We start from the raw sequence: 12302 nt of genomic DNA, 5'->3' as shown, positions 1-12302 counted from the left end.
CAAGCACCTAGTGAAGTCATAAGTGGTACAACAGGAAACGTGTGGTGTACCCGGCCGCACAGATCAGTGTCAAGACCATTAAAGGATAATATTTCAGTTTCTTCTAAAGTAAAAATATTATGAAATTTCTCAACTTTTAATACTTAATATCTGCATGAATATGATATCAGATATTATTACACTTTCCTGTTGTAGCGTCTTCAGAGTTAAACAGCAATTTCTCGCAATGTACTCTGCCTACTTACACAGAGCAGAGAACTGTATCTGTCGTGGTACGCAGTTGAATGGTGTCAGGTCAATACTTCTGGTGTAGCGCATGTTGGCCAAGTCAAGTTTGTACAGCCCTCGCTGGTTTGTGTGAGTCACATACCCATACTTGAACATGTGTGTCATATCCTGTACAGTGAAACTTAGTAACAGTACATATCAATATTTGATTTAAGGCCAAACTTTACATGGGCTTTCCATACTGATAAATTGTAGGCTGGGTCACCAGGTTAGTACTGGCATTAAGAAGTATGAAGGTTACGTAGTCTTCAGTACATAGTGGTCTTGCCTTTTTAACCATACACATTATATTCAGTAGAATGGCTACATGCATTACTACATACTGGTTGTGATTAATATTAATTAAAGAACACATTAACACCATATGAATCCTAGGATTGGTTGGCACCCCCCCCCCTCCCTTTACAGGGGTTTTCCTTGTGAAGATAGCACGGTGGTTTTGCCTTACCCTCAGTGGCCAGTCTTTATCCATCAGACTGGAAGAGAAAGTACGCGGACAAACACCCTTGCCTTGAGTGGGACTCGAACCCAAGGTCCTAGCGGCCAGGCGCATGAGATCAATGCCTCAGACCGCTTGGCCACTGCGGCCAGCAATATTTTATTAAAAACTCATAATTTGTGTGTATTTTGGTATGGATTACACCTTTCCATTCTTACTCAGAATCATACATTAGCTCTGTGGCAGTGTACGTGACTTGTAAACATCGGGTTGCACGATCAAATCCTTGTCATATCTACACTTTTATTTTCTTTCCCAGGCAGCCACCATGTTGTAATTTTACATGATGAATTTGGATGGTCGTGGAAGCCAGTAAATATGGCCTATAAATGGTAATATCCCAGCACTTGTTTGGAGGGACTGCAGAAAAGCGCAGAAATCTAAGTTGTTATAAATGATCTCCAGACTGATAATCAAACCCAAGACCTTATCAAATGTGAAGGAGTCAAGATAGTATAATTTCATACAAAATTTTATTGTCCCACATGATCAATTATTTTTTTTAGTATGGGCCTGAGATGCACGCATTTGATGATACCTGTATAGGAGGCATGAACAGGCCCTGCACAAGGTCAAATTGCCCATCAATGGGCTCAGGATGCACTGTGTGATGCTTTCTCTTCTGGGCTGCATCCCGAATGATCTGGATCGTCTTGATGCCCTGGTTATGCTCGCTGCGCCAGTTCAGAACCCACACCTGGTCAAGGTGTGGGACATAGTGCAGTTCCACAGGGTACTTGTCTGTCACTACAACCTACGCATGTCAACAAAAGTCCAAACATTACAAATTCTTTGTTTAGAACATTTACAGGGGTTTTCCATTACCTGTTTCTAATATAATTTAATACAATTATCTGAGATATTGCCAAAAGTAACTTATTTTACCAGTACTGAGTATGTACTTTTATAATCACTAAAATGGAAATAAAGATGCACTTTAAAAGAAATTTGTGCATACCAAATAAATTCACAATGGCAAAGAAGTAAATAAGTGATGGGCTAAGCATGTAACAAGTAGAAAAGAAACAAGGAATGCAAACAGAGTTTTCATAAATAAATCTCTTGTTAATCCAAGCAGAAGATGTGGGAAACATTAAGACGGATCTTAGGGAAATATGCTGTGAGTATCGGGAATGAATCAAATAAGCAACGATCGTGTTTAGAAAGTATCTTTATAATTAGTAATGTAGCACCTGAGAATTCTTCTACAACAAAGTTAGTTAACTAGTAGGATGAATTTCAGGGAAATACATTGTGAGCATCGGATTTGGTTGTGATTGCCTCAGGATCATGACCAATGGTAGGCTTCGATATTGGCAATATTGAACCTTTGAGTTCCGCTGCCAAATTGCTAGTTACATTGGTAGATATATGAACAGTTACATAAATAAATTAGTACTTTAAAGATAAAAATAATATGCATGGCCTTTACAATAAGTTTTCTCTCACCTGTAGCTACTACCACCACAATGTATACTTTTAGAGGCAGTTGTGGGATGTATAACTGCACCTGTGTACTCTCATCCTCAGTATCACAGATGAAAAAGTGCCTGCAGCTGCCGCCGGTGCAGATCTTGGTGGTAGTAGGGAGCTTTGACTTATGGGTAACATAATGATACTCACATCCACAACTACCATCTGGATTTTGCTGATGACCAGCACTCGGTCCTTATGGGGCTGAGCCACATACACGTAACGGTTGGCAACATTGATAGCGTGTCCCCAGCTGCAGTTCACTCCCTTGTCTCCACAGACATATTCCTATGATACAGCACAACTACGTTAACACCAAAAGCAATTCTTGCATCTACAACTAGGTTTCATCTTATGCTAAGATTATAAAAATAAACAAGGTAATGCCTATGTAAGATTTGAGGTTTCCACAGCAGGGAGTATGAAGATTTCTGTCTTCTGGGTTGTTGCGTCATGTAGTCTGGTCAATGTTAACCAACGTTTCAGAGGTCATACTGCCTTCGTCATCAGGGCAATGAATATTCATCGCCCTGATGACGGAGGCAGTTTGACCTCTGAAACGTTGGTAAACATCGACCATACTACACAGCGCAACAACCCAGAAGACAGAAATCTTCATCGCCCTGATGACGGAGGCAGTTTGACCTCTGAAACGTTGGTAAACATCGACCAGACCACATGATGCAACAACCCAGAAGACAGAAATCTTCAAGGTAATGCCTGCCTGCCATACGAGGCACCACTGTTCTTCCAATGTTGTAGATGCACTGGGAATGCTATGACATGTGATCTTGCCCAATCAGCAAAGGACATTAACCACTGTATCATATCCAATAAATCTCAATTATTAATTATGTTGTAATACGCTTATTAAACATATAATAATAGCCTAAGGAGATTATGATTCATTGAAATAACTGTAATTATTGAATAAATATAATAACATATCTTTATTTGTTGTGCAAACAGATGAACTTAATTAATTATTTACTAATATCTTACACACAAGTTCAAACTCCACGAAGTTAAATGAAAACTGGCAACATTTTAGAAAAGTCGTTGTGTTAATGACGTTCTGCTTAGCCACACAAGAAAATCTACCTTGTATGGGAATGTAAGGTTAAACTGATAATATTGACCAACATCAATGAGCAACAGCAAATTTGGGTGACATACAAATTCTTTCAGGATCAGATAAGGGTTAATAAATTTGCCAGAAGCTAATTCTGTAATCAACTCACAAGAACGACAACAATAATAACAATAACAAAACTAATGTCTATTCATAGAAGCTACCATGCAACCAAACAGAACTTCTGGATGACATTAAATAAAGAGATTGCAAAACGTTACTTCAGTTAAAATGTGTCATATTTCACCATACGACTAAGGTACTTAATTCACAGGCACAAACATATTTTGAATGGTAAAATTAACAGCAGTAGCATCAGCAATATTAATATTATTCACCTGGGTGCCAGGAATAATGTCTGTAGCCTGTATCTGGTGGTACAGTCTGCAAGCCATGGGTTCATACACAGACACGCCCCAGTCATGGAAAGAGAAGAAGCGTCGCTCCTCATTGGGTGCAGCTACAACAGCAAAAATCCATCATAGAGCTAGAGCTTAGAGCTTCATTTTCAGACCCATTACCATAAATACTCGTAGCGCGAACTGTTTTAAATGTCCAGGACTCATGCAGGTCTCCGCGCGGCATTTGGTGGGGGAGTTGGAATGTGCGGCGTGCTGGGGTGTTGCCTTTCTACCGCTGGAACTCTATGCTGCCAGAGTAAGTTGATTACCAGGTCCCATGATCGCACAAGCATGAACCCTCCTTCTCTGTTGAAGTTGCTTCGGTGGAGCTTGATCTCGACCGCCTCTTTTATTTTGAGGTCCATATATATCTTGTTGTCTTCTCGAGGACCATGGTGTTGACGAAATCGATATTGTGGGAGTACTTTGAAGTATAATAGCAACTTAAAAGAGAATAACCTGTAAAATAAACTTTCTTGTCCAATTGTATTTCAAATGGAATGCATGTCCCATGAACAGAAATATCCTACACTATCCACCTGTTTTACATAATAACAGATTCTTCTTTCTGTCTGTCTGTCTGTACAAAGAGAATGCAAACACATGGCATTCTATCGTTCTAGAGAGAATACTATGCTATACTGTGTGAAGATAAGATTTAGAGACAGTGGGTACCAGAAAGATAAAGTTTCTCTTTTTCATATTTTACAGCTGAGACAATTCTTTCGGATATAAATGTGGAATATCTGAATAAAATAAACTGCCACAAAAAAGGTAACAAAGAAAAAGTGATTTAAGAACACATATTTTTTTGTGATTTTATGTCAAAGTAAAATTTTTCTTTGCAATCTGTTTAATATACATATCTGGATCAGAAAGTAAACAAAATCCTAAATCATAATTTTGCTTATGCACCCATATGATGCATACAAAGATAAGTGAAAGTGCAAAATGTTAATTTTTTACATATAAAAACAATAAATCATATTTGTATTGCATTTATTTTAGTAATCACATCACGCACAGAGAGTACTTCGGTGAAAGAATTATCAGTGATCTGTTAGATTGAACCTGTGTAGGAGCAATCCTGCACAAGTACCTCTGTATTTAAAGGTTTGGAAAGTACGCTGTAATGCTGTAAACATATTTCACAGATTTCCTTTCTATTACCTCAGTGAGAAACTTTCATAACTAACATAAAAAGAGTGTTCATGAACTGTTCACTCACTGGGGGTAGGGTCCTCTTGCACCACCAGTGACGAGATGTCACGAGTCATGCCACCGACGCTGGTTGCCTGGCACATATAAGCGCCCGTGTCAGCGTACGCTATCTTGTGCAGCTGCAGCTCCGTGCCGTTGCCGATGATCTTGTACTTGTGTGGCACATCCAGTTTGAGTGGCTCGTCATTCTTCAGCCACTCCACCTACATGAAACATTCAGGTATTAACAAAGAAACAGCTTATGTAATATTATAACATCCACCAAGTAAATATGCTGAGATTAAGGACATAAAAAACTGATCAGTCCTACAATATTCCAGCCCTCTCAAAAATCCATCACCACAGTACCCACACAGTATACTCTTAATCCCCATTTAATGGTACCTGCACCTTGTCGTGGTGGTGGGGCTCGAGTACCTCAGTGACCCCAAGAGCTACTGGTAGGGCCTCCCTAGCCAGATTGGTCGAGGGGGAGAGGTCAGACTAAGACAGGTACCCTGGTCCTCCAGGTTGGGGGTTGGTCGCAAGGCTAACAACCTTGCACCGTAAAAAGGAAGATGTTTCGAAACCTCAATCAAAGCCACGGACAGACGGACCTAACAGAGGACCGAATGGAAGAGGAGAATTGAGGAAGCCATGGACCGAATATGGACCGGAGAGCCAAAGAAGAAGAAGAAGAATGGCCAGTCTGCCCTATTTAAACTTTACCACAGTCACAGGGCATGCTGTACAAGCCATAACCATAATAACTTCATTGTTTCCTAAAATATACATCCTGGAATCTGATAGTTTTCCAGTGTTCACTACAACAAAAATATAAACTAATTTGTAGCAACGCCTTTACCAAACTTAATGTTCTTGGTAAGAAACAGAACTTCAGCAGTCTGCTGTACCATTTAACAGACTTTTGTTCTTGAGACAGGGAATGACACATAAACAAAGTATTTTAAAATTCACCTTTAAAAGCTCCCAAGCTCTCTGAATATTACTTGGACACCAGATTAAAGTTCCTGAGTTTCTCTTCAATTATGTTATTGTTTTATGTTTGCTTTATAATTTCTATATTGCTATTATGCACATGTTCATGAGGAACAAGAATTTACACTATTGGAAATAAAACATGATGAGGTTTTTAGTTGTCAAAGTAGAGAACTTGTATTTTATTGCACAAATTTCAAAAACTGGCCCAGATATCAAAATGCCGAGACTTACTTTGGGAAAAGGTTCTCCAATCACATGACAGAACATTGATGCTTCTTTGCCTGGTCGCTGAGACTGAATCCGTGGAGTCACTTTTACTTCCGGAATGGCTGAAAACAAATTTCCTGCTTTACATTTGTGTGAACACATAAAATCTGAAGTTTACTGTGACTAAACACAACACAGTTGTGGGTGATATGCCACTTCATTCTGCGTTAATGCAGATGATTACCAAAGACAAATTTACTGAGGTTGTTCCCTCAGTTTCTTTCTTCCTGAGTAGAAAACAATGATGTCCTCCATCTACTCATTTGCAGTACATTAATTCTGTGTGGGAATAACAAAATATGAACGCACCTGCTCTTATTCTGATTGAAACCATTATCATCCGATCTATATTCATGAATACTAAAATACAAACAAATTTTTTCTCATTTTGTTATGCTGCAAAACATGGTTCTTATCATGAGTGAACAATATGAACTAGAATCTATCTGAAGAAGAGATTCCCAAAATTACTGACAAGATGACCCCCTCCCTCCTTTTGATATCATCAATCCTTTGTGTCCCAAGATTTTTTTTACATCTATTTATTTAATTTTTTTAACTGGATTAATTTGAATTCCTTGCACACAAACATCTGTTGAAAAAATGAATATAAAATAAAACTGTTTTTGATTTTATTGAAATTTCCAAACAAACAGAAATATTTGAATTGGAATTTGTAACAGTAATGTAATACACTATAAAAATAATTACAATTCTAGCTTTGCACGTTGGTATACATGCACGCATAACAATCCACAACACCAGAATCAAAATGTACAAGCTAAGCATAAAATTTCATTTACATTTCTAAGAAAGCTATTGATACGATATATATGGACGGATGGGTCTCCACATTTTACAACTGAGTAACACTTACTATGCACTGTAAGCACATGTGTCTGTACAACATCCTTGTTACGCTGCGCGTGGCACGTGTAGTTTCCAGCATGAATCAGCTGGATTCGGGTCAAGTACAAGGATCCGTCATTGAACACCCGCACCTCATCTTCATTGAGAGCTGCCAGATCAGCCTCGTTGCGTCGCCACACGATGGGAGGCGGCGGCGTCCCAGTCACGTCGCACTTGATCTCAACATTGTCTCCAACACGTGCTGATAGGTGATTTACCTCCAGGGCCTTGTCTAGCGACACCACTGACACGCCTGTGAATGTACGACCGTATCTATGATTGGAGCTGATAACCTGCCCATGACAAAATCAGTCATACCACAATCTTGATGCATTTCTTTCGCACAAAGAAAGTTTCAACCCTTAAAAACATTCACAAATGGAAAATACGTTAATCTAAAAATAAGCATATTGTTCACTGGTGTGAGCGAAGTGGTGGGGGCAGACAAATATGAGCAAATCGGTTCATAAAACCTCTTACTGCTTCTCATGAGTAATGAAAATTATTCACTGAATAATTTCTATATCTTATGGCAAAGAGTAATATAAGTACACATTAAAACCTTTCATAATCACACTCAGGATATGTTTAAAGCTCAGCACCTACAAGAACCAGATACTCGGAACAATAGCAACCAGAAAGCAGTCAGACTCATGCAGGTCCAACACTTGTGCACTTTTCATTTACAAATTAAATAAGTCCTGATTATCATCCCAAAGGATAATTTTCATCAGTGTTCAATTTCAATAACAAATCAAGCAACCTTCTCCTTAAGCATTGGTTATTTTATCAACTGATTAAGTTCTCTTCATTAGTAAATCTTTAAGGTTAGTCATCACTACCACAAAAAGTTGTCTTGAGACCTTGTTCTGAGATAATTCAATTTAGGTCATATCCTCAATTCTCTAAATTTCATTTTACTATTATCATGTGATCTAATCTTAATCTTCCAGGTGGTCTGTACCTGTGAGGTTTCCCAACAAAAAATGTGAATAAATTTCTTGTTTCTTCTATGTGCACAACATCTTTACTTTTATTTTAACAGAATAATTAATGAACCATTGGAGCTAGACATATAAATTCCATAATGCATACAGATACTAAATTCACCTGTAAATTACATGAATTACTGTTTGTAAGTCAACGATTACAAGTGTGGCAATATGAGAATACTTTAGGTTATACTCAGCTATAATGCTAATGTATCTTAATGATGGCAGTTATTTCCTGCATTTATAATTACAGGCAGAAAAGAAAATCTGCCCCACTTAATGGTACCTGCACCTTGTCGTGGTGGTGGGGCTCGAGAACCTCAGTGACCCAAGAGCTACTGGTAGGGCCTCCCTAGCCAGATTGGTCGAGGGGGAGAGGTCAGACTAAGACAGGTACCCTGGTCCTCCAGGTTCGGGGTTGGTCGCAAGGCTAACAACATTGCACCGTAAAAAGGAAGATGTTTCGAAAACCTCAATCAAAGCCTTACTTGATCAGAGGACTTCATGTTTTGGGGCGCAAGAGTCGACCATTACATAAAAAAGCAGGATCTCACTGGACCTACCTGACGGAAGCTCCAGTAATTATGCTAAGTTAAAACCAAGCAGCTTAAGCAGGTGAAGCAACTTACTGTATAACTTACTAAACGCCATATAAAACTCATTTATGTTGAGGCGGCCATCTTTGTCGGTATCATCAAAAGAAAGCATGTGGCCAAGACTGCAGCCTTTGGCCAGCTGGTTCAGATGTTCCCGACCAGCAATCTGCGAACAGCGGCGTGCAAGAAAGTGAAATCGGGACCTCAAGGTTTGTCACTACCACACTGAGAGCCAAACTCTGTTCTTTGCCTTACTAAAGACACTTTCTTCACTGCGCACGTTACACAGCATAAATGCGAGACAGAATGAATGACATACTTAAAATATATAAGGTTTGTAGCTTATTTGAAGGTACTCACCCCGCAGACACTTTCTTATATATTCTGTATGATTTTACACTGGTCTTGAAGCTCATTTACTCTTTATTTTTAACAATTAATTAACAGTATAAATATTACACTGTACTATCATTACTAAACTTAAATATTTAATTTGCTATATAGTACACCCAGTCGGCAACCCAGAGATTTTTTGAGGTTACAGTTTACAAAACAATACAGATACTGAGCAACATTAGACACCGAAATTAAGCTTATCTTATAGAATTTGTGTTAGTCAATTTCTACGTGGGTTTCCATAGTGGCATAGCAGATATACATCTGCACTCAGTTTCATCACACACAAATATCAACATCTGTGAGTGATGTGCAGATCAACAGATGACATTCCTAACATAACCTCAAAAGAAGAAACTAAGAGGAATCAAAGTCAAGGGACTGGGCATTCTCACACAATCCAGCCACAAGTTATATCACAAATGCGTTACAATTATGAGAATGGGCACTGTCTTGTTCAAACACCGCAACTCGTTCTTGCTATACTTGCGAGAAGGCATGTGGTAGCATTAACAGCGTCCTCAGAAGAAAAAAAGTATATTGATTTCTGCCAAGTCACGAGCATGAAAGACGATTTCTCTTGGATTCTCACTATATGTGGCAACTGTGCCTGTTTATCACACCACTGGTGCAGAAAGTGGCTTCATCAGTGAAAAGAACAGCTGCAAGGTAATCTTCATTCTCTGCTAGCTGATACCGAACACAAGTAGCGAAACAGAAGCATATCACTTTGTCTTCCTCTGTAATACTCTGAAATAGCAGCAGTTTGTCTGCATGTAAATGTATCCTTTCACACAAAACTGTGCGCACAGCTGACTTATTTATTTGCATTTCTCAGTTGAAATTTCTCACAGACCTCTTCAGGCTGCACATAAAAGAATGTTCTATGTGTTCAACTTCTGCTTCAGAAGTTCCCGGTGAGTCAGTGTGCAAAAGACCACCAGTGTTGTGAAATCTGTTGCACCACTCTGATGGTTTTGTCTGTGAGTCAATCTCAGATGTGCATTCATCTAAGTACTTTCTGCACACTAACTTCATACTGAGAACACCTATATTACATAGGAGCAGTGCTGTATGATTGAGGATGTATATAATTCCTATGTTTCAATGTGTTTAGTATATTTCTTGGTAAATAAAGTGTAGCCTCTTAAAATCGTGGAGTCAATAAATATTATATTAGACCAAAATAAAGTTCACTTGCAATTTTATAGTGAAGATTCCCCAAACAGTAAATGCATTTAAATCCATTTAGTAGTTTTTTGAAGATGAAACATGAAGACAGGCAGTCACACAGCAGTCTGGAAACATACCTGTTCCAGCTCCTCTCTCTCCAGTGCCCCATTGTTGTTCTGGTCATAGTGACTGAACATGATGCTCACCAAGTACTCCTTCCCTGAGCTGTGGTTGTCCTCCGCCATCAGCTTGGCATGATTGTACAGGAGCAAATTGTCCTGCAGCAGCAAATCAAGAGCAAAGTGAATTGGACAACTACTGCTGAGCTTAAGAATGCTTGCAATGAGGGCACCAATGTAGTTTCCAATGGATCAGGAAGAAACCTGACAACAAACTGACCGACTGTGAGGCTTGTAAAGAAATTTCCAGCCACTGTGATCACATAAATTGCAGCCAAGCCATAAATTGGGACAGTTAAATCTGGCATACATCTCCACCACACACACACAAACACACATAACCTCACATATATTTAACAATATCCTTCTTTTCATTTCTAGTCTCCTACAGCTGGGGTTTCCAAGAGAGGAATTTTAGTGGATTTTTTTTTATTTCCTCATGCGTGTTACGACCTCGTCATTCTTACTTAATACATGAGAATTATACAGTCGTATCATAGAGGTTACATTTCACAAATAAAAGTAGATTTCGATACTAAATCCTGAAATGTGAAACTTCGTTGTTCCGAGTCGAACCTTCATTATCTCGTACTCTTGGATGGTACAATCGTCCTTATCGTAGTAAATGTCAGTTTCCGGTTCCGCCTCGTTTTCCTCCGGGTTATACGGCAGGGGTGTAAGCGTTTCATTATGGACGGCAGTGGGTACAGCAGACAATGACGTCACCTCTAGAACACTGGGGTCTTCTGATTTGTCTGAAATTAACAACGCCACGATTCATCCATCATTTACATAAAATTAAATTTTCTTTTTTTCATTTCACAAGCTCAGAGCATCTGTTGCAACTACTGAATCCATTAATGACAAGATCAGATGAGGTGATGTTTCGTCACTAGACCATTACATTCTGTCATGCATAAAATATTTACCAATAGCCACGAAACAAACTTTTAACAGTCCCTGTTCGAAGCTACATTAACCCAGTTCAAATACTGTCACACTATTCTCTGAAAGCCATTCACAAACGGTAGGATTATTTCGGAAGTAACTGCACAGATTCACTCACCATAATTACAGTGACATCTTTCAGAAAGCAGCACACCTGTGAATGACGCAACACCAGCGATGAATCAACTCTGCCGCGTTTGTGTATTTTTCTTTTCACTGACAAACACTGGGAAAGCGTGAGGCATGTTTATAGAACTGCCATTATAGAGACAATTCGCATTACTGACAAATGGTTGACCCTGCGAGATATTATTCGGCTCCTACAATCTTCGTAGGTGCTGATGAGTTATTTACTCACCGGGTTGGGGTCCCTGCTTCATGCATTCGTACGCGTGGTCCACGGCAATGGTTCGTTCCTCCAGGCACGCAGTGCGATGCAGTTCGCAGTGGTTTGCGTACAGCTGACCGTCCGTCCCGCAGACGAGCTTCTGGTGTCTTTTGCATCGCCGCTGGCAGACGCACTCTGCCAGCCCGCGACTCAACTGACATTCCCGGCCTTTACCACAATACTTCACAAGGCATGGGTCTGTGGACACAACCAACACACATAGGAACGGCGTGCAATTACGAGTACACCCGTCATGGAACTCCAGGGCTCAATAAATACGTATCATTCTGTTGTGAAAAGTCACAAATAGAGAGAAATTGAAGCTCCAAAACATCAGTAAAAGGACAGTAATAAAATGGAACTTAATAGAATTAGTTGTTGGAATTTTAACTGGGCTGCAGGCTTTTGTGGAGACGGCAACACACCTTAATAATGCACGAAGCCATAAAGTGTTTTACA

At 39.4% G+C, this 12302-nt stretch overlaps 1 protein-coding gene across 4 annotated transcripts in view; it reads right to left on the bottom strand.

The window, feature by feature from the left end:
* The window catches only part of LOC110832482 (follistatin-related protein 5), a 205766-nt gene that overhangs the window by 8608 nt on the left and 184856 nt on the right, over window positions 1-12302 (bottom strand). For 3 of the 4 annotated variants that reach the window (XM_022069531.2, XM_022069532.2, XM_022069530.2), the window contains exons 4-14: window positions 11814-12041; window positions 11084-11262; window positions 10466-10606; window positions 8793-8925; window positions 7140-7424; window positions 6227-6324; window positions 5022-5217; window positions 3731-3852; window positions 2411-2548; window positions 1326-1541; window positions 246-396 (exon numbers count right to left, since the gene is read on the bottom strand). In XM_022069531.2, the coding sequence (XP_021925223.1) occupies window positions 246-396; window positions 1326-1541; window positions 2411-2548; window positions 3731-3852; window positions 5022-5217; window positions 6227-6324; window positions 7140-7424; window positions 8793-8925; window positions 10466-10606; window positions 11084-11262; window positions 11814-12041 (1887 nt within the window). The remainder of the gene's footprint in view (window positions 1-245; window positions 397-1325; window positions 1542-2410; window positions 2549-3730; window positions 3853-5021; window positions 5218-6226; window positions 6325-7139; window positions 7425-8792; window positions 8926-10465; window positions 10607-11083; window positions 11263-11813; window positions 12042-12302) is intronic. The other variant, XM_022069533.2, reaches the window with a different exon arrangement.

This window comes from Zootermopsis nevadensis, unplaced genomic scaffold (genome assembly GCF_977971745.1).
Source record: "Zootermopsis nevadensis isolate Lab colony 2312 unplaced genomic scaffold, Znev_1.0 Znev_ptg000030l, whole genome shotgun sequence".
Lineage (NCBI taxonomy): Eukaryota > Metazoa > Arthropoda > Insecta > Blattodea > Termopsidae > Zootermopsis > Zootermopsis nevadensis.
The sequence above is the reverse complement of the archived record's forward strand: the minus strand, read 5'-3'. Positions and strand labels throughout refer to the sequence as shown.